At 42.0% G+C, this 27,614-nt stretch overlaps 1 protein-coding gene across 4 annotated transcripts; it reads right to left on the bottom strand.

Annotated features, from left to right (window-relative positions):
• LOC119430970 (uncharacterized aarF domain-containing protein kinase 5-like) lies at window positions 1–26,899 on the bottom strand. Of its 4 annotated transcripts, none has more exons than XM_037698440.2 (13): window positions 26,792–26,893; window positions 26,036–26,265; window positions 25,862–25,925; window positions 23,108–23,308; window positions 20,520–20,660; window positions 19,569–19,682; window positions 17,322–17,453; window positions 10,844–10,927; window positions 5,525–5,606; window positions 5,262–5,432; window positions 3,330–3,507; window positions 1,199–1,369; window positions 1–249 (listed from the first exon to the last, which is right to left on the bottom strand). In XM_037698440.2, the coding sequence occupies exons 1-13, from the start codon at window positions 26,810–26,812 to the stop codon at window positions 126–128; spliced, it is 1,713 nt and encodes a 570-aa protein (XP_037554368.1). In that variant the 5' UTR covers window positions 26,813–26,893; the 3' UTR covers window positions 1–125. The 4 variants fall into 4 exon arrangements, with proteins under 4 accessions (XP_037554368.1, XP_049526071.1, XP_037554374.1 ...); XM_049670114.1 differs by lacking the exon at window positions 26,792–26,893 and adding an exon at window positions 26,436–26,760; XM_037698446.2 differs by lacking the exon at window positions 26,036–26,265 and having other exon boundaries at window positions 26,792–26,899.
• Between the last annotated feature and the right edge of the window lie 715 nt (window positions 26,900–27,614).

Here is a 27,614-nt window from a genome sequence, read left to right as displayed (position 1 = left end):
TGAACAAGACATGGCAACAGTTTATTCACATTAACTCAAGATGTCACAAAAATAAAAAATTAGCTATAGCAACCTTATTATTCATTTATAACAGGACAATAGCAGTCATCCAAAGTAGGTGGACATTACAGTGGTGATACATCCCCAGCAGCAAGCTCCATCATATATTCGATGTTCTTGCAAGGGCCTCTGACCCAAAGCAATAAACGCAGGTACAGCAGTGAGAATCTCAACTGCCAGTACTCCAACCTAGTAAGAAGAGAAAGCAGTAAAAGAAAAAAAAATATTTCACATCAGCTGCACTCAACACCTACGATTGGCAGCCATGCTTAATTTTCTAAGTGCACAATGATTAGCAGATTCATTAAGCAATAATATTTTTTGCACACTGAGAGCCATGGTTCACTTAGCATTGCACTAGCCAGTAGTGAAACGCAACAATGTTAAAATAACTCTGCCCAGGAGAGGCACTAATATTTGACACTTTTCATTGCCTGCTGCTTGTACCAGGCAAATTCGGTAGCATGTGCCGCAATATGGCAGACAAAGAAGAGGTTCCTTGTGTGGCATGGGCTCCGAAATTGGGAATGTGCACGCAATCTTGCAGGCAATGTTTTCATGACCCTCTTCATTGTTTGCCACGTTGTGGCACACATTAGACTGACTGCTGGGCATAAAAGGTTATGAAAGTGGTCACCAGTTAAGTAGCTGACCGTAATTTAGAAACATTGACAGAATTTATAGCATAAAACGAGAAGAAAAAGTTAATTACGCTAAGGCTTTGCATCTGGAAGGCAATTTCTTTTTCACAGCAACATACACAAGCTGACACTCTAAATTTTCTTTTTTTACAAATCTTATGCAACTTCTTTCTGGGGTTTCACGTACCAAAACCACTTCTGATTATGAGGCACGCTGTAGTGGAGGGCTCAGGATTAATTTTTACCACCAGGGGTTCTTTAACGTGCACTACAAAGCAAGCACACGGGCGTTTTTGCATTTCACCTCCATTGAAATGCGGCCGCCACGGCCAGGATTTGATCCCACGATCTCTTGCTCAGCAGCGCAACACGCCTTAGCTAACTGAGCCACCACAGCGGGTAAAAAATCTTATGCAAAGCTTAACACCTTGGTGCTTTATAAAATATCAAACATTTCTGGTTACTTAGAGGCGGAGAATGACTTGATGTGCACGCACCTGAGCCTCAGCTCAAACACCACGCAATTCCACCAGTGGTGCAGTATGACCAGCAAGCTGGCATGTTCCAGATTCAAGGTGAGCCGCCGAGTAGCAATGCGAGCCATCAAAGTAAAGCGATCAACAGGATGCCCATGGTTTTTTGTGATAGAGCGCACAGTATTTATGTTCCTGAAAGTTTCACAGCAGCATTAAGGCAGAGAAGAGAAAGGTGCACTTTGAAAATCTTAAGTTTGTGAAACGCTCTTTGCAGTCAGCATACTAGAAGCTAATGCCCAAGAAGTAATGTTACTCATAATCCTTGCATTAGCTTAGAACTGCAATAAATTAGATTTACTTAAGCACAATATCATGGTAGTCTAACAAATAAACCTCTAAGGATAAACGCAAGTTGGAAAGTTGCACTTTTGGTGTATATAAGCTCTTGCTTGTAAAATTATGCTTTCTTCATGTTCCACTTTTGCTTGTTACAAGACCAGAGAAACATTTACGTTTAGAGTTAGTAAAAACAGCACCCATACACGTATGGTAGCCTCTGAAACCGCCAATTTTTTTATGCTAGTGTCTGCCATTTGGTACACAGGTGCCAACTACAATTGCAACTGAGTCCAAGCTACCCAGATGGTATTTCACGTATCCTCCTTCAATTCTGTATTATAACAAAATGTAAAAAAAAAATGGCTGGCTTTTTGGTATCATAATACCCTACATTACCTTCAATGGTGTTTTGTTGTGTTGTGACATGAACAGGCTTTCACACTTTGTGAAGTTTCTAGCATACTTAAAAATATCTTAGCATTAATAAAGTTTACATATGCACTCTACAATGTGTCTCGAGCACAATTATACACAATTGCGTATGCAGCCTCTCACAAATTATCAAAAAGAAAAAGAAAAAAATTCTAGAAGAGTGGTATCGAATATCAACACTTAAAATATTTAACTTTTCGAAAACTATATCTTATATTGACAAATTTCAGTAACTAAGGAATAAAATTAACAGTTGCAGAATAATCACTGAAAAGATAAGAAAATGAAAAAGTGTGCACAAGAAAAGAAAACTGCACATTGCCATTGTACATCCCATAAAACAAGCCATAAAGAAGGTACCTAAATGGAAAACAAAAATACTATTGCTACCAGTTTAGCAACTCTATTTTGATTAATAACAAAATCAGTTTTCTGAGATGCACCTCCTCTAAATAAATACATGCAAGACACATGCCAGTGTCAGGTGGTTTCAGAACTATGATGTGCAGCCTTAAAATAAAGCACTATTCATAACTAGCAAAAAAAGAAAAACAGAGATGACGGACCACCTAATAAAATAATAAGCAGCGTATACAGGGTGTTTCATTTTAGCTGCACCAAATTGTTAAAAATTGCCTGTCGCAGATAGCACAATTATAATCCTTGATCTAAGCTACTCGATGAGGCGGCCATAACTTCCAAAACCAAAATGCTTAATTGAATAATTAACATAATTACACTAATTAACTTTTAAATAAATTATTTTAAGGCACATTTTTCAATCTACGAATTATAGCCACTGAATTCGCAAGGCATATCCACTTGGAACAAATTTTCAGGACTGAACCAGTTTCGAGATATTAATTTTCAAAGTGTCCGACGAAATGCATGGGCATTCCAGTTAACTTTTTGAGGAAAACGCTGTTTTATGCATTGAAGCCCAAAGTTAACTGGAATGCCCATGCATTTCATCGAACACTTTGAAAATAAGTATCTCAAAACTGGTTCAGTCCTGAGAATTCATTTCAAGTGGATACACCTTGCAAACTCAGCGGCTATAATTCATAGATTGAAAGATGTGCTGTAAAATAATTAATTTAAAAGTTAATTAGCATAATTATGTTAATTATTCAATTAGGCATTTTGATTCCTCGTGGAAGTAATGACCGCCTCATTGAGTAGTTTAGATCAAGTATTATAATTGTGCTATGTGCCACAGGCAATTTTTAAAATTTGGTGCAGCTAAAATGAAATACCGTGTATAAACAAGAATAAACACCAAGCAAAACAAACAGACATATGTTCAAAATTTCACTGACAGTATTACTTTAAAATCTTTGCTCATGCCTGGGTACAGCAATAGAAGACCAGTTAGGGCTACCTGAATATGAGCAGCATGGGCCTAGGGAGGCTGCGAATGCAGTCCATGACCTCATCAAAGTGATTCTGCACCATGGTGCGCATGTAGGCCACCTCTTCACTGGACAGCTGATTGCGCAAGCGAAAGGTTTGCCGCTGCAGCGGTCGTTGCATCAGGATCTCGCAGAAGATGGGGTAATCTAAAGCAGAAAGATTCAACTAGCTCTGGAAGAGTGTGGTGCACATCCTAAGCATACACACAATGCTACTGACTGTCTCAGCTGATTGTGCGTAAAGGATAAAAAGCTATGGCCAATTATCCTTGCTTAATTAGGAGGTAATCACTCGAGCAGCATCAAGAGATTCGCTGCAATGGATGCTTCTACAATCCTACTGTCCATTCACAGTTCAAGTTCACAGTGGTCTTGCCACAAAGGGCATACAATGAAATACAGAACCATGAGCCTATTAACTGAGCTTTCCCATATGCCTAAAGACTTATCTTTATGGAGCAATTACAGGCAGCTTAGGCAAAGCTGCCCCTTCTAAAGATGCGAAGGTTGATTAGATACAACAAGAGTCATGTGTACTGCTGGTACAGACTTTATTTTTTAAATAAAGCTCAAAACATCACATCCCATATCTGCATTTTTTTGCTCTTGCTTGAATAGACGAGTCCCTGAGCCATAGGTCGGATAAATAAGCCTATACTCGGCCATACTCACTCCCCAATATTTTCAAAGGCTATGTACTCACACTCACGTGCCCTCACACTCACACTCGCGTCTACTTCCGTTACCCGCACTCACTGTCATACATACTCACCGTCCACTCACACTCGCCGCAGTCACTCACGTTCATATTTGCGTCCACTCAAAATCACCATCAGTGACCTTAAAGGGACACTAAAGCAAAACAATAAATCAACTTATACTGATAAAGTATTCTTAGAAAACTCTGCTGTCGTTCATTGCACTGCAATAGGTCAATTATTACAAGAGATTGAATTCCCGCGGAAACCCCAACTTCTATGTGTCGTCACTACATCTGAAGCAATTTTTCGTATTTGGGCCACATTGGCTCAGTAAAAGTTCATGAAACTTGCCACATTCAGTCTTGGGCTCCTTTAGAACACAATGTAGTCAATCTTTACCGCTAAAGAATTAACTGAGACCTAGAAGACGTCAAAATCCATGACGTCACGGTGAGCTGGTGCGGGAACTTCAAGGTAGCGTCACCACTCGCCTTCTGTGTTTTTCGTTTTTTAAGGCTTCTCGCGGTAAGAGTGGTGTTTTTGGTATCGTGGAAGGGTAATCTACTGAGACAGAAAAAAAATAATTTTTCCCTTTAGTGTCCCTTTAAGTATTTACATTAACCGGCACTGACTCCTGCTCACACATACATCTACTCACACCTTTCGTGACACACTAACGCTCCAGTATCTCACTCCGATCACATCAGTATGGAGCGAGTATAAGCCTGTGTACTTGAGAGTGAATACGCCAACCTATGCCCTGGGCTGTTATGTTAACAAATATGTCAATCCATGTACAGAAATTAATAATGCCATATTATGAAACAATCTGCTCCCAGTTGATCTTTATGCATGCTTCTAACAGCTTTCTCAGTCAGGGTAAATGAATACTCCTTTAGGCTTATTTGCTACACATTGCTCCGTAGTCTAAATGAACATTTTGTCACTTTCCGAACACAAGATCAACTTTGCACCATTGGCTAATTCTTTCTTATCGAAAAAAAAGCAAGAGAAAATGACAGCTGTCTTGTTCTGAAGAGTGATTGTTCTCAGCTCTGGATGACATAAACACCATAGTGGCCAATTCTTCGGCAAAGTATAATGCAAAGAGCACACCTAAGTAAATGTTCAAGCACTAATTCTCAATATGAAGAACCTATGACAGCATTACTGCAACAAATGCAATAAAGAGAGACTTACTTGTAACGCCCAACTCAAGAGAGTGTGTCTTCATTCCAATACAATCATTCATTATGATGGACTTCCACAATTGACAAAGAGAGAGTCTGTTTTCCTTAGAGATGCACTCATATAGCCCATGATCTAAAAGAACTATTTTTGCTTTTCCATCCTTTCCTTTCTCAACAAACACTGAAGGAAAATGGGAAAACACATGTAATTACAAAATGAACAGCCTTAAGATGAGCAAAAGCAAACTTAGCACTCTTAATCATGTAACTGACCATTGCCAGGGTGCGGGTCTGCATGGACAAAGCCAGTGTGAAATATCTGCTCAGCAAATGCTGCCACCATCTTTCGATCAACCTAAAACAAATGGCAAAGGTAGCATAAGCTGAAAATTTGAAACAATGGAAAGAAACAAAAAGACTTGCATGGAATGCAGCTAAATCTTCAGTAAGAAACATAGTGCCACATCTTGTACTACTGCACTAGTGCAGACAAAAGTCTTCAGAATATGAGGATGCCTCCGAAATGCCTCACTGCCCTATACAGGGTGTCCCAGCTAACTTAACCAAAGGTTTAAAAATATGCTTAAGCACTCTAGGAGCACACCACTAAATTCATGTTGTTGGCTATGGTACGGAGCAAGTCACACTATTTTTAGTATTCTACTTAATTGCATAATTAGCCAAGATTAATTAAGCAACTTCGCAAGTATTGGCTTTAGGGGAAATCTACCGATGAAAAACTTGTAGAGCATTTTAGGAAACATCTAATTCAGTAGCTTCCAACTTCCTATTTGTTATGTAATAATTTTTTCTGCGTCCTAAAGGAAACCCGCAAAGTATGGAAAAAAAAAGCAGATGACATGCTCACTTATGCGCCACTCAGTTTCTCCATGGCCGCACGTTTGCCTTTTGCCCAAAAAGCCATAGTGTAGTCTGTCGGGCGCCGTTTTACTAATCGACAGCAGTAAAGGGCGATAATGCCGTAATGCAACGTCACCACTCCCCACTCGGCGGAGTAGTGACGCAATTTGAAATGGATTTCAATAGGATTTGAATTGTGCTAAGGTTATACAGTCCCTTCGGACACAATTTTCTCCTAAACTATTTTCTTGGCACTAAACAAGAGCTGCCAGGTTTATGGAATGGTATTTTAGCAGTCTATATTGACTTAATGTTTGCCTTTAGTGTCCCTTTAAGAAGTAGGATGGAAGGGCTACTCAGGATAGAAGCTGCTGAACAAGTAGCATGGAAGCTGCTGAATGAAATGTTTGTTAGAGCACTCTACAACTTCCTCATTGGACCTAAGGTAATGCATGTGAAGGAGGTTAATTAATCTTGACTATTTATGCAATTAAGCAGACTACGAAAATAGTGTGACTAGCTCCATGCAATATCGAACAACATGCATTTAGTCACATCCTAGAGTGCTTCAACATATTTTTAAACCTTGGCTAAAGTTAGCTAGGGCACCCTGCTTATACTGTCATTCTCTCAGCTCTGAATCCCAGAAGGAAAGGAGGGAGACGTGATGAAGAAATGCTGGTCCAGTATCCATAGCGGAATTCTAAGGAAGAGAGAGTTTTCGCAAAGAATTGTTAAGCCTCACCTGCACAAAAGTGGAACTCATTTCCATCTTGGAACATACTCCCCTTCTCGTCATATTAACTAAATTGCATAATTAACACAAGTCAGGAATGCTTGGTATTCCTTACAGAATAAAAGCTCCTTGAACAAAAGGCATTATGCAAGAGAGGAATTATAAAAGCTAGCGAACAATGCCGCGTGTGTTGAATCTGATGTTTTAAAAATTAAATTATGAGGTTTTACATGCCAAAACTACGATCAGATTATGAGGCACGCTGTAGTGAGGGACTCTGGATTATTTGGTCATCTGGGGTTCTTTAACGTGCGCCTAATGCCCCATCAAAATGTAGCCGCCGCTGCCGGGATTTGATCCCTCGTGCTTAGCAGCACAACGCCATAGCCCCTAAGTCACCACGGCGGGTCTGATGATGTTTTAAATAGCACCTTAATGGCAAGTGCGGCAAGTTGGGCAGGCAAGTAAAATTGCATGATGATGGATAAACACCTTGAAGGACATGGACTTCTTTGAAAAAGAAATGTACTTAACAAGCACTGACTTCGAACCAAGATTTATTCTGAAGGATGCGAGTAATACTATACATCTATTTCACATAAGTAAAAATTAAACCAAGAAAAGAAAACTATGAAAAATCTTCATAGCAGAACAGGCAAACATTTCAGGGTCAACTAACATTGGGCAATATAAACTGGTGTGATAAGAAAAAGTATTTTTTTTTTTTTTTGCTATAGGAACCAGATATCTATACTCGCAGACAACTTTCTGTGGCAATGAAGGGAAAGCTACGGGCGCGTGGATGCTGCACATGTGTTAGCGCACCAAGTAGTCCGGCAGCGTTTGACAGTGTTTTTGGTTGCTCGGAACGGACGCTGAATCGACACAGCTTTCACGTGCGACGGTTTCGCGTTTGCCCAGACGCGCAAGGGAAAAGCCACAAAATAAGTAAACCTTTACGCTCAGTAGTGTGTTCTGTCTTATTTAACTGTTGCTAATAAGCTGTTTATGTTTTCTTCCCCAGCCTAAACCAACGTGGATTAAAACGAGGGACTCTTTTCAGAAGCGCTCTCGCTTGTGCGCGCTTTGCCTCCCGTAGCTTTCCCTTCATTGCCACAGAACGTTGTCCGTGAGTATAGAGAGATACTTGAAGCTTCTTGTATTTAAAGGCAGGGTGCCACGTGTATAAGCTAGCTATCTGCGTGTTACTAGGAAATGAGATGGCCTACCTAAACACTACGTAATACATTTTGTTTTTTACAGCGAAGCTGTTTGTGGCTAGGGTTCCATGGATTTTTCATGTGAGTAAGCAAAACCTCAGGTCCGGGGCGAATGCGCTCGTGCCACTGCTCGCGCGTTCGTTGTCTTCTTCTTCCATAGCTGGCTCATCAGCGTCCCTCGGATATGCATTTTGAGTAGATTAGTTATGAACAGGCACCATTTTCAAGATCAGTAGACTCCCAGGTAGATAATAAAGGTTTCTGAAAGATTTGGCACTGTGCGACCCGCGTCGGCCATGTCTACATTCGCACCGCCCTCTCTTTATGGGCGTTCCAAGCACTTGCGTATCTAGTTTGCTTTTCTTCCCCTCTCCCCATGGTGGCAGTATATAAATAAACCAGAAAGACAAGTTGCCGTTCTCCATTTTCAATTTCACTTCTCTTCTGTCGTCGTTAATGGGGAAGCCATGCATAGTTCGGACTCCTGAGGAGCAACGCGCCTATGAAGAGCGACGGTGAGAACAGATGTGAAAGTGCAATCGGCGCAGGGCAAACAAATTGTCCACTGATCAAGACAATAAATGTGTTCGTACCTTTGTGAAAAATTCTGTGTCATGTGCTAAACAGCTTCGCTAGTCATCCACCTTCACAGGGCAAACAAATTGTCCACTGATCAAGACAATAAATGTGTTCGTACCTTTGTGAAAAATTCTGTGTCATGTGCTAAACAGCTTCGCTAGTCATCCACCTTCACAGAGTAGAATGGCTAATGATATTTTGTTTTTTGTGAAGGGGAGAGGGGGATTGTTGATACTATTGCCCATTGTTAGTTGAGCCTAAAGTGTGCACTTGCGTTATGCAACGCCATCGTTGATTATATTAGTTATTTCATAGTCTTCTTGATGTATCTTTTTTTTTTCTTCTCATGTGAGATTGCTGGGAGGATAAGATGTATACACATTTTACTTGTGTGCTTCTGAATAAACCTTGGTTTGAAGTCTGCGCTTATTACATCCATTTCTTTTCCAAGTCCACGCCTTTCTTCATGCAGCTTATCCGTCACCATGCACCTCAATGACAACTGCCAGCTGTTACATGTAATACACCTTTAAATAACAGATCACCTAATTTCATCTCATGCTGATTTTTCAGTCACTTCACTATAGCATTAGTGGAGGTGTTGTGCACGTGCCTGTCCTCTAGTTAGGTAATCTGATAATAGCAATAAACGAACTCTTGGCAACTACATGCTCATACTATTCAAGGCCGAGAGCTTACAAAAAGAACCTACCGCTTCTCAACAATATATGCAATCATACCACTCATCAAAACATCTGTTTCATAAAAGGTTTTTGATAGGTGTAAAACATATGGGTGAAAGGCAAGCAATACACAAGGTGAGCAAACCTGTGTAGGCATTCAAGGGCACTTGTCCTAATGAGTCTAAGTATTGGACACTGTGGTTGATGCGTAAACAGCATGCATGACACCTTTTGCCAAATAAATTATAGATGGGTTACCTTCCACAAGTTGGACCAATCAGCCCAGAAATACTAATGCAAATGTGTTAAAAGATGTATGACCATCAACAGCTTCAGTTCAAATAAAAAGACCTACCCTATTTACTCGCATAATGAACGCACTCGCATAATGAACACACCCCCAACTTTAGTCGTCAAAATTGGAATTTTTTTTCCTCGCGCTTAATGAACACACCCTGAACTTGCTGCTGTTAAGTAGGAGAGACACAGTACGATTCGGCGTCCGATATGGCATCCGGCAGGTACGATTGTATCGGACCCCGAATCGTATCGTGTGTCTCCTACTTTTATTGCGATAGCAATCATATGGACACTCCAGGTGCACTTTTGCCGTCGGCACCGACGATCACGGCTCTATTTGCGGAGTTTGAGGGAGGAAAGCGGGGAGGAAACGCGCCGTATTTCGTCGCGCGCATGGCGCCAGTGGGAGGGGAGGGAGGAAGGCGGCGCAGCAACTGCACATTGCGCGGCCGCGCGCTCCTCAGACAAATGGCCTCACCGAACGTCTGAATCGCACCATAACCGACATGCTGTCCATGTACGTTTCCGCCGACCACCGCGACTGGGATGCTACATTACCCTTTGTCACCTGCCCTATCTTGAAAGCGATCTGCGTCGGGGGTTGAGTCTAGGTGCGACAGCGGCTTATACCTTTGTGCCTGATCCGCTATCGCCGCTCAGTTTGTGTTGAAGTGATACACGGCATGAAGGTCACTTCGCTCGCTGTTGCTGCCACACTTCCTCACATCAGCGTTTCGACAGTGAGTGTCCACAGTCATCGAGTGTGATTGGTTCATGTTTGCCTGTGCGCGCTGACACCATGCTGGTTAAATTACTTTGCAAGTTTACACAGCCGATAAAACTACTATCCTTACTTCGTATAGCTTTCTACGCATTTCTTATCGCAATCGATGGTTCGCCTTTCGGGCAAAACTGCGACTTTTTTAGAGGTGGCCGCGGGAAAAAAATCCCTCAAAATTTTACCCCGCATAATAAGCGCACCCCACAACTTTGCGCGTATTTTTCGAGAAAAAGGGTGCGTTCATTATGCAAGTAAATATGGTATTTCATTTATAATGATTTATCAAGCGTAAGTCTTTCTGGCACATGTGAGAACATTACCTTTCACAGACACTAAAATGCAGAAAAATACCATTGGCAAAAAGGAAGCTTTATCGAACACAATTATATTCACAAAGAAACTAAAGGAAAATAAAACAAGTGCACTACTCACATCAGCAAGGTCAAGACCAAGCTTTTTAATTCCCTTGACATCACTTATCTTGACTCCATTGACAAAATCCATAGTGAGTACTCTCTGAAACACAATGGTGCCAAATTAGCAAGTGCCTTTTTAAGTTTCAGACGACATAACAAAAACATATGTTCATTAACACATTTAACTCATCACAAACACTGAAAGCAGACTTCTACATGCATTCAAGTGAATGATGAAGAGGAGCACTGCTCACTGCAGCTGCACCTATCCTTGCAAATAATGCTGTGTTAGGATAAATGTGTTAGGATGCATGTGTTAGGATATTGAGAACTCAGCAAATGTAAAACCTGGGTGAGTACAAACAGCATCTTTGGCAAATGTGTATCACGAGATGCACAGACAAAACCAAAGGAGACTGGTTAGAACAAAGTGCAATAGATATGGCTGGCCATTCAGCCATATACAGTAAAAGCTCGATGATACGAATCTCACGGGGTCACGAAAAATATTCGTATTAGCCGAAATTCGTATCATCGAAACAATTAAAACTACTGTCGAATCTCGATAATTCGAACTTCGAAGGGGCCCGAAAATTTGTTCGAATTAAAAGGACGTATTTTTGAAGTATTCGTGCACCATAGCACGATGCACGAACGGTGCGAGTCGTGAAATATCGCGGCGCGCAAGCGCATAGCAAGCGCGGGCCACGAAACTGCCCACACCGGCTAACGGTCGCTTCCCAATAACGACAGAAAACGAAGCTTCAGGGAGCGAGCGGGCGGCGCCAGCACACGGGTGCGCGCGGAGACCGTCGAAGGTCAGGGAGGAGGGCTGCAGGGAAGCGGATTTGGGCGCGTCAACTCCGCCGCTTCAGTGGCTCCCCTCGCCCTCCCTCTCAACTCCCTCATCTTCGACTCCGTGCGCACCGCACATCTCCGTGCGCGCCCGCCGCCGTGCTGGCGCCAGCTTATTTTAGCCGCCCCATGAAGTTTCGTTTTCTGCCGTTATCGGGAAGCGAGCGTTTGCGGGCGTGGCAGTTTCGTTGGCCCGACTGTGCCTCCGCCGCTGCTTCCCTCTGCGCTGCTGCCGCAGTGTGCAAGGTCAACATGTGACTAGAAAATAGAGGAGAAGGGTTCACTGCCATTTTATCCGCGTGGCTGAGACTTCGGCACTAGTGTGTGCTAGAATACGGTTGTCTAGAACACTCTAGTCGGCACGTACATGCTTGTTCCGGCGCGATGCAGAAACGGTGACCTTGCAATTTGAGAGAGGGGGAAATTTCCACCGCGGGTTCTTTTTTTTTCCCCCGTTCCTTCGCGCGCGGCATTGAGGGGTCTCTCCTGAGCTTTTGCTCTATGGCGGTGTCAGAGCAATGCCGGTCGGAGGCGCCGCCGCGTTATTTGGCGCGCTGCTAAGAGCATTGTCGGTGCGTGGTATGTTCGAAATAAGCGTGTTCGAATTAACGAGATTCGACTGTAGCTAAATTAAAGAGTCAGAGGTGAACTCACTCAGGCACATGTACGTAAAAAGCATTTATTTCTTGAAGCGCCACCGCTTCAATTTCTTCGCGCCCAGTCGCGGAGTCCGCGCTGTCCGGCGCCGCGCCTCCACACCAAACGAGAAGGAGAGAAAGCGCGTGACTGCGCGCTGTTCTCTTTCGCGGCTATCGGTGGGGTGGCGTTTATTCGTATCAACCGACGCAGGCTGAAAATCGATTCGTAACAACCGTTCTCTAGCACGTTGCAAAGTAATGGGGCTCGGCCGGGACCACAGAAAAATTCGTATCATCCGGAAATTCGTATTAGCCGTGATCGTATCATCGAGCTTTTACTGTATGTGGCTGGCATTCAAAAGTGTTGTCATGAGATGCACAGACAAAACCAAAGGAGACTGGTTAGAACAAAGTGCAATAGATATGGCTGGTCATTCAGCCATACATGTCGCTGGCATTCAGGAACTAAAACATCTCCCCCTTTAATATACCGTGTCTTGGCAGAAACACGATGTCATCTGCACTTGTATACAGTGCCACAACTTGTTACAGAACTCTTGTGGTGTAAAGATCAACATCATCACAAGCTTGACAGAAAACACACAATTATCACTTAATTAAGGAGTCCTGTCTTGCACCATCGTGCTGGAGTTATGCTGATCCCCTATAAGTGCAATGTGGTAGAATGAATTCGGTTCTAGGAAGTCCTTTAATCATCGAACATTGATGCAGCAGAGACCACAACAAATGGAAGTGGCTTAAGGAAGCTTGTTTTAAGACTCCTTTAGTGTCTTGAGGAGCCCTCTGCATTGACCTCAACTCCACCACTTTGCCTGCAAGACTATCAGCAACTTCACTACATGCAACGTCAACATGTGAAGGCAGTCACTGAAAAATAATAATGAATCCAAGGCTGCGCAAGTTCTCAACTGCACATTTAAGAATGCTGAGTGCACTTATAGATTGAGAACCAATGTTGTAATTAACTGCAGGAAAGTCTTATTGACTAAAAGCAGAACAACAGGCTGCAGCCAGCAAGGCCTCAGCTTCCATATGCTGTTCTGATGGCACCATTTTTATACGCCACAGAAGATGCAACACTGTCAAGTCTGGGATTGAGTCTGGCCTGCAGACTCAATGCATTTACAACAAGACTCACTGAAAAACATTAGCACATGAATATAGAATGGTTAATTTAGTAACAATCAGAAGGGCTAAATGAACTAACCATGGCCCATGGCAATGAGCAGGAACTGGAGTCTTAAATGCCAAATGTTCTCCTTCAGGCAAAGTGTAGGTCACAGTTTATTGCATGCCACAGTGTAGGTATTCAGATTTGCGAAGCAGAGCCTTCCTACTCAACAACACGCAATGAACTGACTTCACTGAAACAGCTTGATGAAGCCGAACTGTTCTGGATCCCTCGTGCTAGACACCCCAGAACAATTTTCTGAAAACACATTCTGCACCCACTGTGACCTTCATGCCTTACTTGACCCAAGCAGGCAGTTTTACCTGGGTGGCAAGCATACTACAAAGCGGGTGCTATAACATGCTAGTGTATCTTGACTTTGTGAGATTAGTCATCACAGACATGCATTGCCATGTTCAACATGGCAGCATGGCAAAGTCCTGTGATAAAAGTTTGCTAACAGTTAAAGATCCTTCATGCTAGGTAAGATGCAAAAGGAGTCATTAATGCTTGTTTGTTATGCAAATAGTACTGCATGAAATCTGGAAATATGCCATATAAACCTGCAATTATAGATAGGCTCAAAAAAGTATTTTTAATGGGTGTTTTAGGTGGTAGGAATACACCCCGCACACAGCACCAGTCCAACATCTGCAGGCATCCCTCCAAAGTATGCTCTGGGAAGAGTGACATGCTCAACATGAAAGCTCTATTGGGTAATGCAACAGCTGCTACACTTTGTCACGCTCTTCCGGGCGTGTTTTGCAATTTCAGTAATCTGCTAGGTGCCCATGGCAGTGAAACCCAAGCAAGCATGCTTTCTTGTTAAAAAAAACTAAATTATGGAGTTTTGCGTGCCAAAACTACCACCTGATTATGAGGCACGCCGTAGTGGACGACTCCGCATTAATTTGGACCACCTGGGGTTCTTTAACATGCACCTAAATCTAAGTACACGGGTGTTTTCTGCATTTCGCCCCCATCAAAATGCAGCCACCGTGGCCGGGATTCGATCCTGCGACTTCGTGCTCAGCAGCCCAACACCATAACCACTGAGCAACCACGGCTGCTTGCTTGTTAGTTGCCAGTGGTATTATTGTAACATATTGTATTATTTAACATATGAGGTGTGTTCAAAAAGAAACCGAACTTTTGAAATAGCACGCCACCCAGCAGAGGGAGCATGCAGCGGCTACTGAGCACACGTAGCGGCAGGTTTAGACAACAACTGCCATTTGCGGTGTTTCGCTCTGACCGTTAGTTGGCAAGCTACAGCCGCTGAAGCAAGTACGTGCAAAAGCTGTTCACCGGATTAGTGCCAAAGTGACAATGGACAAAGTGACAATGGACCCTGCGGTGTCCCTTTATTTTCATAATTTTTTTCTCTATCTCTCCTTAAGAACATCATAGTAGGCGATGAGACGTGGGTATATGGCTATGATACTGAAACGAAGGTGTAGTTTTCGCTGTGGTTGGCAAAGAGTCTCCTCGTCGAAAAAAGCATGCATGAGTCGGTCAAAGGTCAAGGTGATGTTGGTTGTGTTTTTTGACTGCGAAGGCATTGTGCATCAGGAATTTGTTCCACTTGGTCAGATGGTAGACAGGGAAGTCTACCAGGGAATTCTAGCGCATTTGAGAGATTCTGTGTGCAGTAAGAGGCCTGAATTGTGGGAAAATCAGACTTGGATGTTGCATCATGAGAATGCCCCGGCTCACGCGTCGCTCCTTGTCCGCAGCTACTTAGTGAAACACCACACTCCTGTTGTGCCCCACCCACCATATTCTCCAGACCTAACCCCAGCAGACTTCTTTCAATTCCCCAAGCTGAAAACCACCTTGAAAGGACGTCGTTTCCAAACCGTAGAGGAGATCCAGGACAATGCGAGAAGAGACCTGTGCGTCATTCCAGAAAGTGCGTTCCAGGAGGCTTTGCAAAAATGGAAGAAAATATGGGAAGAGTGCATTGCCAGTAGAGGGGGCTACTTTGAAGGGGACAGCACTTAAAATGTTGTACCATAAGTAGTAAAGGTGTTATAGCAAAAGTTCAGTTTCTTTTTGAACACACCTCGTATACCGTATTTACTTGTGTACAACGCGCCCTTGTGTAAGGCCCACACCCCCACGTAAGAGTTTGAAAAACATTAAGAAACATGACAAAATTTTGAAAAAAAAAAGTTTCCCTGATCGTCGCGCATACTCCCGTACAGGTTATTTCCCACAAGCGGCTACAAGATGGTAATAGTCCTGTGCCCAAAAAATTGGCCGGCGGCTATAAAAGTGTCCATAGTTGGCTGCCAGTGGTTGCATTTATTTGCACAGCAGACTGAGTACTGTTCAAGGTATCAGTGAGTACCCATTCTTCAGTGAGTATTCTCATGTAAGGCCCGTACTCAGTAAAAATTCAGAACAAATATGCAGCCCTTACATGAGTACATATGGTAAAACGGGCCATCAACCATAATTTTCCTAACCACACGTTCTGCAGATTTCTCACTCACAGGAGGAGTGCCACCAACATGTTAGTCTGACAATTCTGCGGCATTTAAGAGAGCACACCAAGATTTGTGGGACACCTAGAGCACCATTAGGGGTTCCCCATCTCCTATCATACAGACAATAAGTTAGTAGAAAGTGCACCCTGGCAGGGAGGAAGGTGGGAAAGACTGATGTGTTTAAGTCAGCCATAAGCAAAGTGTTCAGAAACAGCTGTCATGACAGTGAGAAGCTCACAACTTCGCAGCTTGCAATGGAGGCTGTAACTTATCGAGGTGTCTGAGCTACCGGTCCAATAATGTAAGAAAATTGCCTTCAATTTAGCACGATGGTTTAATAGCGAAGCTTTCATTGCTAGTGGCTACAGTGACAGCACTGACTGGCTGACCACCTATCAGCCTCATACTATGCAAACAAGGTGAGACAAACAATCCAAAAAGGCTTCTGAAGACTTCTCTACAATCCTTTGCTACAATATAAGAAATAACCATTTCTGCAGCTACTTTCCTCTCATTTCCACCAATCAACCATTACTTGGTAGGAGGTTACAAGCTGATGACAGTCACTGCTGAGAAGCCAAATGTTGCTAGTTGTATTTGGTCATTTGGACAGGTCATGCAGATTTATAGAGGTCGTCACAGGTAACTTCAAGAGCGGCATGGTCAAGGCCCTGTACAGATGCTTTAGGACAACGCCAATGCAAAAATTACTCCCACCTACCCTTCCCTAAATATGACAGTGATCCTACCATGTGGGAGGATATAGAAGAAGACAAGAAATAAACCCAAGCAGCAAATGAGACAAAAAGATAACGAACTTGATAACGAACCCATATTAGCACTAGGTGGTTTCATATTTATCCCTTTTACAAGCTGTTCATGGCCCTCGCAGTACGGCAGCCATAACACACAAGGCTGCAGAGCACAGCACCTTTCAGCATGCTTCTTTTTTCTCAAGCCAATCGTCTTCCAATAATGCTACATTTGTACAGAAAGACCAAACCTGAGTACATGTACTAACATTGTGTGATCTCTAAGTATATCTTCTAATTCAGTGAAAACATTACTTGTTATACGCAATCATGTGCATTGCATTGACAGTGTAAATGTGCCCGCACAGTACCTGTGGTGCAAATCTGTCAGAACTGCTGGGTAACAGTTGATGAGGCCATGACCAACAGTTAACCAAACACACAAGCACTGTAGAGTGCTTGTATGCAAGCGTTACCAAACTTGAATATTTTCAACATAGAAACAAGCAGACAGCAGGTGCTTCTCATAGAAGATATTAATGTGAATTCGGCAGTATTTACCTACTTTACTTGTCTTGTTCCAGTGAACTCCAGGAACTGAAACATACGGGAGGTGGGCGAGATCTCGAGCACAACGCTCCATGTTGCCAGCTTCATGCACAAAGTCCAACTCCTTTACCAAGCATGACCTAAGATACTGAAAAAAAAACTTTTTTAAAGTTCGACATGATTTTATTTCTTTGGTTCACATAATGCATGTGGGAGCAGTAGGCGGTGCTCTTAAAGAACGTAGAGAAGTCATAAGTATGGGTGTTTAAATAGTGAAATTTCCAAATCGAATCAAGCATGAATATCGAGGAAAACCACTTCCGAATATCGGTTCAAATACATACCAAATATTTTCTCATTTCTAAACGAAGCGAAATGAGAAGTTTGAGCAGAGTCCATTTGGTAAATAAAAATGACGCACATTTACACGACTTGATAAACACATGTAATGCCATTCAAAACTGGATGTCTGGTCAACTGAGGATCATGCAAATGAGAAAACTGCTTTCAGTTATCTGGTAAACCATGACAGGGGCAGTAATGAAACAAGAAAACAGCACATTGAGTGCTGCATTTGCGGAAGGAGTTGCATTCGTGTAAGTCTCCCTCGAGTCATGTTGACCTTAATATTCGAACAGAAACAAATATTAAAGAATTTTCAATAGTGAATTCATAAATCGAATACGAATAAAATAGCAAAGACCATTTGATTAGTACTTGAAGTTCGAAATATTTGCACACCCCTAGTCATAAGGAAATTTCCTGGTTAGTATAATATAGGACAATCCCGTACTGTAGCTATGTATGCTATAAGGTGATGACCACAGAAAATGCAAGTGGAAAATAAGCTTTACTTGCATGTCACAACCATATCTTTTCTTTCAAGATGACACAAGAACAAGGTGCTTTGCACATGTTCAGGATGCCTTTTAGTACTGTGATTCACTATTTCTTAAGAATTAACAGGCATGCAACATATTCAATACGTTAAGCATACACAAGAATTTAAAAGAAAGAACAAATCTTCTTGGAAGCCATTTAGCAATTATCAATGATTATGACTTTTTACTGTTCAAGACATGATAGTCACAATACAAACCTCCCCACTTGGTCAAGGCAGACCGAAGGGGGGGGAAAAAAGGAGAGGTACAGCAGAATGCACACAGAGGAAAACTAGTGCAAATTACGATTAACTCTCATGACTATATAAGAAACTTTATATGCACATCACGAACTGCTACTGTGACCTCACGAATTTGTTGCCATAACTCACCTGCATCATTCGTTTTAACATATACGTTATGCAACTGGCTGCACACAGAGAGATTTGTATTTGGGTTTGTGTCCTGTCTCCTCAAAAAATTATAGCACTTGTTTCAAATAAATGTATCCCAGTGCGTACTGCCATAGAGTTTCATAGAATAGTTACTAGAGGGAACTCTGAACCTGCGATTGTTTGGCTATCATGGAAATGATTGGTAGCACATTAATCTGTTTGATCTTCATGCTTGTGGGTTTGGATGTTTTTGTGGCATAATTTACCACACCTTATCTTTTTAAATTTCGAAGCAATCATGCTTTTCTAAACACAACAAGACAATAAGTATGCATGCAGAATCATAATCGTAGTAAATTGTTGCATTTATAAAGCAATATTTTATTGTAAATTGTCAATTTGCGAATTTGAAGAGTTGTTTGAAGCCAGAACAATGAAGTTCAGGCAAATCTATGCACTACATATCAATCCCAGGCTAGCTGAACTAACATGCTTACAGCTCACGTAGACACTAGTGTCAGATTTCCTTCTGGTAATTTTTGTAGGAAACCCTATGGGGACTGTAATGCATTAACTTTGAGAGATATGACGTGGTCAGCCGTTGCCCGGTGTGCTTTGAAGCATATGTTTGAGGGAAGGATGTCACTGGAGTGATAAGTTTCAGCACACAGGCAGCACTCACACTTTTGTCTAGAGCACTCGGGCACTGTGCTAAGGAAAAAGAAAACAGTGTTTTTAAGCAGCTGCTGAGTCAGAGAAGCAGTACTTGTCAAAGGGGCAGCCTAATGAACAAGTAAACCACATAGCTTTCGTCCAACTCATATTAATCCAGTGGCTGCTGTTATGTCAAGCTTTCTTTGCTCTGAAGTACACTGTGCTAGAAAGCGCGTGATGGAAGTCTGGGCTTTTGTACACAGCTGGTAGCTAGAAGGCAGTATAACGTTGAAACATATAAGCATAAGCTTCCAACTACAATGTCATACTTACATCAAGGATCCAAGCAAAGTTGAAATCAGGGTGCATCCAACTGACGATATTCACCAAGATGCCAATACCGTTAAGGTCCCCACTAAAACGTTGCTGTAAATCAATGTACTGCACCTGCAAAGAGAATAGAAAAGTAAAATAACTGTACAGTGAAGCTGTTAAAGGGAGTTCTACAATGGTTTTTGCATAACGACAGTGAAAATCGGTGGCAGTGTGCACAGGCATGGTCAGTATCAGATGTCAATCAAAGAACAGCCAGCAACGCTGCATGTCACGAAGCCCCGAGGCAGCCGTATGTGCAGCCAGATGTCGGCATCGGTAATGAGCTATCACTAAGAACAGCCAACAATGCAGCTCTACCAGGCTGTCGGAACTCACAGGTGGATGCCAGCATCTGTAGAGCTGGCACAGCATACAGGAAAATGCGTCGGATATAACAGAGAGTATAGAAGTGCTGAGCTTGGATATAGTGAAGTGTTCGAAAAGGCTCATGTGCAGCGAAGGAATATTACAGCATATATAGTGAAGCATTTGCAAAGTCTTGGGTAGATTTCGGGCAGGAACAAAAAAGACCTGTAGGACTTCCGAAAGGGTGTAAGAACTCCGTTATATAGCTTTGCTGTCTATGATGTATTAGTTGTGTGGATTGACATACATCTGCAATATTTTCTTAGAAGCTCAAGAACTGGAATGTGATTCCTGGATAACAGCCCTATACATAGTAATGTTTCCCAATCGCCTCTTACTCCTCCTTTATAAGAAAGTAGCTATCCCATTCAGCTGCCTGTACATCGCTTTATTAGGAATGAAAGCAATAAACAATGTTGGAATTTGGATGAATTTCTTCCCAAAACGTTCATTATAAAATACAGTATGTTCAATCCAAATATTCAACAATCTACAGAAAATTAAGTATGAGCTAACACATAATTAAATAAAAACTGGCATTACTTTTACGGCAACATCTTTTCCTTCGGGAGTCTTTGCTTTGAAAACTTGAGCTAGGCTGGCAGCTGCAATCGGTGTGCGGTTGAACTCCTTGAACATTTCTTCAGGCAAGCAACCAAAGTCTTCTCTAAACAGCTCACTGATCTGAAAAACATCGAAAAACTTATAGTTACATTCCGTTACACAGCACACAAAATAGAGCCTAATATTTACACTGCCCGGTATTGCCTGCACAAGGACGTAGTAACCGCTATTGTCGAGTCACACAGCTGTTATGAAATATTACCAAACAGACTTTCAGGCAACGGGCAAGAGAAGGTTTAAAGAACCACAACTTAATCTTAATTTCAAGTTATTCACAGACCAATGAAAACAGGCATCAAGGATGCACTTACTATCGCTACAAACGCAATCTATGATAGAAAGCAATGCATGAAACAGGTATAATGCCTTTTTAACAATCCATTCTCTGTTTACTATAATTAATATTACAGCCGATACTTGTGAAACAAATTGGCATCAGTAATTACCCTGAAATTATGTACTATCTCAGGAATGCTTCACATAAATTATGCTCATTGATGCAATTTACCATATGAACAGCATGGCATGACCTAAAGAACACACATTCAGGAGACTGCATAAACACACTTGTTGGACGCAACATCAATTTTCACGTGACTATTTTTTGGAGACTTGCAAGGTCACAGTGAGACAGTAATCAACATAAAAAAAAAAACTGCAAGAATCACCCTACATGTTAAAATGATGACCAAGATTAGCTTTGCCTTCTTGCCATTATCATTTGCATTTATGCTTTTCTTTTTCTTGTACAAATTATGGCTGGTGTTTGAATAAAATATGCCAGCATTTAGATTAGACTCCTTGGCACTTGGCTCAGCTCTGGTGCAACTAAGATTAAATATTTTGCACTGGGCTTAAACAGTGTGGCACAAAGATGATTGCTTTGGCATGTGGATTAAAATGAGCAAGAAAACCTGTAATACCACGGACACCTACCACGGCTAGAGATTTGAAAGTACAGGGCAAAGTGTTAGTGCACAGTGTATTCCAGGAAAGACTGTCAAACTCTGGCGATTTTTTATTTCTACTGACCTTAATAAAATTTTGAATATACATTTTCTTTTGCACTCATATCGTTTAGCTGTGGCAAACAATATAACTGAAAGTCATTTAGTTTTCCTGAAAATTAATTTTTAAATATTGGTTGCATGTTCCCAACTCATGCCCACGAATGTATGCCTTTTTACTGGCTACCCTGTGTTTGTGATGTCAGAGTCTACACCGCCACTTTTGCCAAGAAACGACGAAGCTGGCTCCTTTTTCTATGAGATGACGGCCGACAATCGTCATTTTGACAGACATGATAACAGGTGCTCCTCTTCGTCTTGCAGCAGCACAATGCGTTGAGCTTGGGGCTCATCAGCTGCCTCGCGGGGCGGCGGCAGGTCAAAAGCAAACGGTGATCCTTCAGCGCTCACATCATCGCTGAAATTGCCGCTGTCTAGTTCAAAAGAGCTGGAAAAGCTCCCCGTGTTGCCAGAAGACATTGTCAGCTTCGCTTTTTTGGCGTTAGCACCATGCACATGTACTGCGTGTTTAGCACACATTCCACGTGTTTACATTATGGTAGTGTAGGATCTGGCGTCATTGACTCATTGTAGTTTTCACACAAAGCAGCTACCCATTTCGGTTTTGGTACCTCATTTATTGGTTATTTAAAATTAATGGTGAGTTTCTAAGCAAATTTAACCACCCCACCGGTGACAGGACTGTCAATGCCATTTGAAAATGACAATATTCTAATATGGTTAAAAAAACGCCGGAGTTGCCCTTTAAGTGATCATTAAATGCAGCACAACAGAAAATATGATAATTTTTTTTTATAATGTGTCAGTCATGGCAACAGACATTAGGATCAATGTGAGAATTACTGATAAATAAAATAATGAACTGAACTTACTCATTAATTAACCATTTTAATGGGAATATTGTACCAAAAACTTTGAAGCCAGTCAGTACACAGAACATGCCTATTTGCTAGAAATACTATGCATAGCGTCAGTTTTAAGAAATACATATTCAAAATGTATGACAATCTATGCTGTTGTTCTCATTCACATTTACCGGCACCACATTTCCCCGCACTTCAGAAAAACTTTAGCTGCAACATGAATGTATCTTGTGGTGAAACAGAACAAGTAAAAATGCTACATTATGCTACATGTGTACAGAAGGAATGTGAACCTTTCCGACACATCAGGCAGTTAATCATTACATGCATTATTCAGGGTGAATTGTGGTGGCGAAAGCTTGTCCGAGTAGTTTTACCTAATATAAAACTGATTACATTTGACTGCTTTTGCAACATCACAACCAACCTGGTAATGCATTCTGTAGAATGCTATAAGACATAAAATTGAACGGCACTGTACTAAGGAAAGGCATTCATTCCAGTACACCAGTTATAATTTCATAACTAGTTTCAATGTGCATAAAATAATGCAAATTTAGAAAAAGCAACAGATTAATGAGCTGCATGCAGATCAACGCCTGGTGGCAGCATTCACCTCATCCTTGCTGCGCACCAATGCATGGTCATGAAGAATTTCTAAGGTGTCAAGGTATTCTCGCGGCAAAAGGTGGTTGAGGGCGACCAGACTTTGTCCAAGCTTGATGTATAGGCCACCATTTTCAAGGCAACCCTTGAGAATTCGCTCGGCATTGCGCTGGTGACAGCGCTTCATCATGGCCTTGTAATCCTCAGTTCCCTGCAATGCCAATGCAGGCCATTGTAAATGCTGTTTCAGTCACCATCCAACTCATCTCATCCACAAGTGGATCAGTGGAAAACTTTACATTGCACTGCATGCACTACTGCACCCAAGTGAACACAAGTTGCACGACAAGGGCAAATTGGCAACATACATCGATAATTTTATGCGGCCAGTTTACCAGCCTAGAACCCCACATGTGTTACAGTACAAAACACACTGAACACAGGAACCATTTTTTGAAATCACTGTTTATAAATGCTCCACACTTGTAATACATACTGGCATGTCAGCTTTATTTTATCAGCAGACTCCGCTTAAAGGGAACTCGAAGGGACTGAAAAAAAGTGTTTCGTTTATCCAAAGTTTCTTTTCAGCAAAGTACACAGATATTACCAATAATAGTTTTAGAAAAGTGTGCAAGTGTTTTAATATTAATTTGTTTAAACAAAAAGGCTCTGCTTCTAATACTGTAGCTTCTTCTATGCGAGGTTAACGTACATGCACAAAAGGGCTCGCAATATATCTAATACCTCTGTCACACGAGCACGGAAAAACTCTTTTACGCAAGCGGTCTTTTACCAAGTTGAAAGACTTTTGAATGAAGAGGTGTTGCGCAGCAGACACACGGCGCCGACGATCTCATTTTACTGTTTCCTTCTGGACACGCTAACAAAAACGTGGCGCTAGCGTTTGAAACGATATCGGCCAAAAAAAAAAAATTATGTATCTCGAAATATAAAGCGAAAACTTATTGTTTACACGTTTTTCAAATAAATTTAACATAAGAAACGTTAATATAAAGATTTACTGTAGTAGTTTAAAGAGCGTCATCACGCGACATCCCCAGCCCGTTCGACCATAGAGTTTCACATATTATAGTGAGAAACGCTATGCGTTCGACCGGCTTACGACACTACAGAAGAAAATGAGCATTACTGGGTTTACTACACCTTCTGCGAGACAAAATTATTTTTTATGATGAGCCTAGGTGATAGAAAATTAGGCATTCGATTATTTTGTTTAATATATGATAATTGCTGGTGCCCACTGGTTTCGAGGCTACTCCTTTTCGGACGTAAAGGAGATCGGCGAACTCCTCTTCCAGAAAAGACCGCTTCTTAAAAAGAGATCGCTCCTTGTCGTGTGTCTGCGGACGAAACTCTTTTTCGGGAGAAGTCTTTTTGCTCAAAGACTTTCCGAGTGCCCGTGTGACAGGGGTATAACTTGTATTAACTTTCCCACAACTGCCATATGGATTAGGTTTTCTTCACTCTATATATTATCACCATTTCACATGTTTCTCGGACTTTTAAGCATGAAATGCTTTTAGCTCTCGTTGTCGGCGACCTTCAAGTGACCTTGACCCAAAAGCCAGAGCCATAAAGCCCGTTTCACATGGTGCGATTTTGCAGTGCGTTTTTCGCAAGCTACGATTTCCGCAGATGCGAAATTCGCAATTCCGTTTCACATGGATCTACGGCAGCTGCGTTTTTCGCATACTCGTTAAGCATTTTGACTGGCGATAACATATGAGCGAGCCGCCTCCTATTGGTCGTCTGTTTCCACCGCTACAGTGGCCACCAACGCATCTGCGTTTTTCGCAGAGAAGTTCAGCACGCCGAACATCGAAAAAACGCACGCACGAAGGGTCCGGCAGCCTATTTTCCGCAGCTGCGAATTCGCAGACAAAATCGCACCATGTGAAACGGGCTTTATCCGAGCACTCAACGAGATCATCCAAGCACTCAAACAAGAACACTCGCGCATTGTTGCGAGAACATCTGGGCAACCAGTCAAAAGTCAAGAAAATGTGGTCTCTGGCCCCCAACCCTTTGTACAGGAACGCATTACATATGCTAGATACTTCCCAAACAAATTTTAAAAAATATTGCTTCCAATCTCTTCCTAATGTTTGTTCACAATATCACTCAAACTGTAACTTCTATTATGCTGAAGTTTTATTTTTCATTTCCAATAGCGACGTTCAAAAGGCAGATAGAGGTTGACTGTGCACTTTTGAACGCCAGCGGTCCGTGAATCGTGTGCGATCCGCGACAAGAAGAAAAAGTAGCGGCAGACGCTGAGCGGGCTGCATTGTTGGAAGAAACAAAGTGGCTGAAAGCGGCGGCACCACAGGCAGCAAAAGACGCCATCTACTCTCGATTACAGGAGAGCCAGCATTTTTCTTGTTTCATACGCCACTGAGGTAGATGTTAGTTTCAGTTAAAGTTTCATTTAACCGGAGTTCACAAAATGATGGGTTCCAATTAACCGAAGTTTGTTAACATTGTGTCTATGCATAGCCAACCAACGCTGATACTGTCATTTTGCTTATCTGGTATTTGCGTTTAAGCGAGTTTCGTTTATCCAGAGTCCACTGTATGTGATTTTACACAAGACCGATTATAAATTGTATTCAATAAAGCTGCTCTTTAGCAAAAAAATAATATATGTATCAAACTATTATGACAACGATGATGACAGAGAAGAAAACACAGAAGACACACACCTTATGAGCACCACAAGGTAATGTTACTTGTTACTTACCTCAATATATCCCATTGCACTGTACGAGTAGTCGCAAGAGATTGTAAGACCAATTTTTAATGTCCTAGGATGAGGGAAAGAGCAACAAACCGAATTTAGTATTCACAGTAGATTGGAAAGATGCAAAGAGACAGTGTAAAAAGCTTATCTATCACTATGAGCAATGCTGCTTACTTTGCAAATCTGACAAGTCCTCCAAGAGAAGTCCGAACAGAGCGTTTGTCAGGTGTACTCAGGGTTTGGTACCATAAAAGGGGGGCCGAGACAGCAACTCCAACAAACGCATAAACATAGGGACTGCGTCGGCTTTTGACTTTTGGAGTCGCAACAACTTTTGATGACCGAGCACCAACGCCATTTAAAGAAAACTTTCCTGCTGTGCAACAAAAACACCGTCTCGCCACCTGCAAAGGTGAACAATCATGCCGCATCACAAAAAGCAAAATACATACATTCAGGTGCAGGCGGAAATGAATGGCAACACCGACGCAGCAAGCCGAGCAAGCGTGCATCTCTGATGAATGTAGCAGTGACACGAAAGCGATGCAAGAAAGCGGAGATGCAAATGACCGACGTGCGCATGTGTGCAAAATCCCGTGTGGATGTTTTGCAGTCACACATACAGAATTAAAACATTATTTACAATGCAATTTGAGGCTGGCCGCTCACAGAAATAACGTGTGAGAAACAAGGACGACAGCCACACAGGCAACCACTGACAACATCATAACCAAGGAAATTGTAATTATGTTTATATGAAAACTCTTTTGGACAGCCAAAGAAAGAAGAAGCTACACTCCGCACAGGCGCGGCTCCTGTGAAAATGAATGCAAGAACTGGAAAGCTGGAAATGCAAAGTAAAGCAACAGTCCACAAGATTCACTGTCATATTGCTGTGGTACCATCTTAATATTGAAGCATAATACTCACTTTTAGCATAGACAACATCATTTTCTAAACAAATCAACAAGTTAGAAAGGATTAAAAACACTCCGCATCGTGAAGTTTTCTGCTAACATGCACACTGGTCGGATTGGCTACGATTGTGACTAGCTGCAGCTTCGACGCTGCTAACATGAAACCGAAACTAGAGTGACCTAGAATTTCTACCGAAACTAATCAATGCGCGTACGCATAAATCCAGTATTTTCCGCTGAACTCATTAGAACATTATAAGCCGCAAATAGGTTGATTGTTTTTAACAGTCAAAAAGGAAATTTTTTGAAACTCCTAGACTGAGAGGCGCTCCCAGACGATGAGAGACGCCGTAGTGGTGGGGTGGGGGGTTCCAGATTAATTTTAACCACCTGCATGGCGTTCACAGGGTTTGGCATTCGGCCCGTTAGAACGCAACAATACTGCTGCCGCCGCGACTGGGAATCGCACCCGCAACCTCACGCCCAGCAGCAAAACGGCATAGCCGCTGAGCCACTGCTATGAGTGGAACTACAAAGCATATGACAGAGTGTTATCATTTTCTATCCCACTGCACTATCATGCAGAATCTACGTCATCTGTGGCCTGACGAGGTATCGTAATAAAAGAACACGTTTTAACATACAGAAATTGGGCGCTGTACATACACCTGGAAACAATACTATCTTGTAAAAGCATCACACCATCGTGAGATATCAGTTCACAAGAGCCCCGACAAGTTAGAAGTAGCACCAGTCGCACCCTGGATGCTAAAGGGCGCAAGCGTTTCAAGCGGAGAAAAAAAAAAAAAAGATAAGATAAAAAATTGGCGGTCAGA

The sequence above is a fragment of the Dermacentor silvarum genome, chromosome 1 (genome assembly GCF_013339745.2).
Source record: "Dermacentor silvarum isolate Dsil-2018 chromosome 1, BIME_Dsil_1.4, whole genome shotgun sequence".
NCBI classification, from domain to species: Eukaryota; Metazoa; Arthropoda; class Arachnida; order Ixodida; family Ixodidae; genus Dermacentor; species Dermacentor silvarum.
This window is presented reverse-complemented; position numbering and strand designations above follow the sequence as displayed.

Bases quoted from the DNA above. Each gene is read 5' to 3' on its own strand.
- LOC119430970 (XM_037698440.2), bottom strand. From the start codon at position 26,812: ATGATGTTGTCTATGCTAAAA. The intron at 23,309-25,861 runs GTAAGTAACAAG...TTGGCATTGCAG, and splicing joins GTGCAATGGGATATATTGAG to GGAACTGAGGATTACAAGGC. The intron at 10,928-17,321 runs GTAGGTAAATAC...ATTGTGTTTCAG, and splicing joins ACTGGAACAAGACAAGTAAA to AGAGTACTCACTATGGATTT.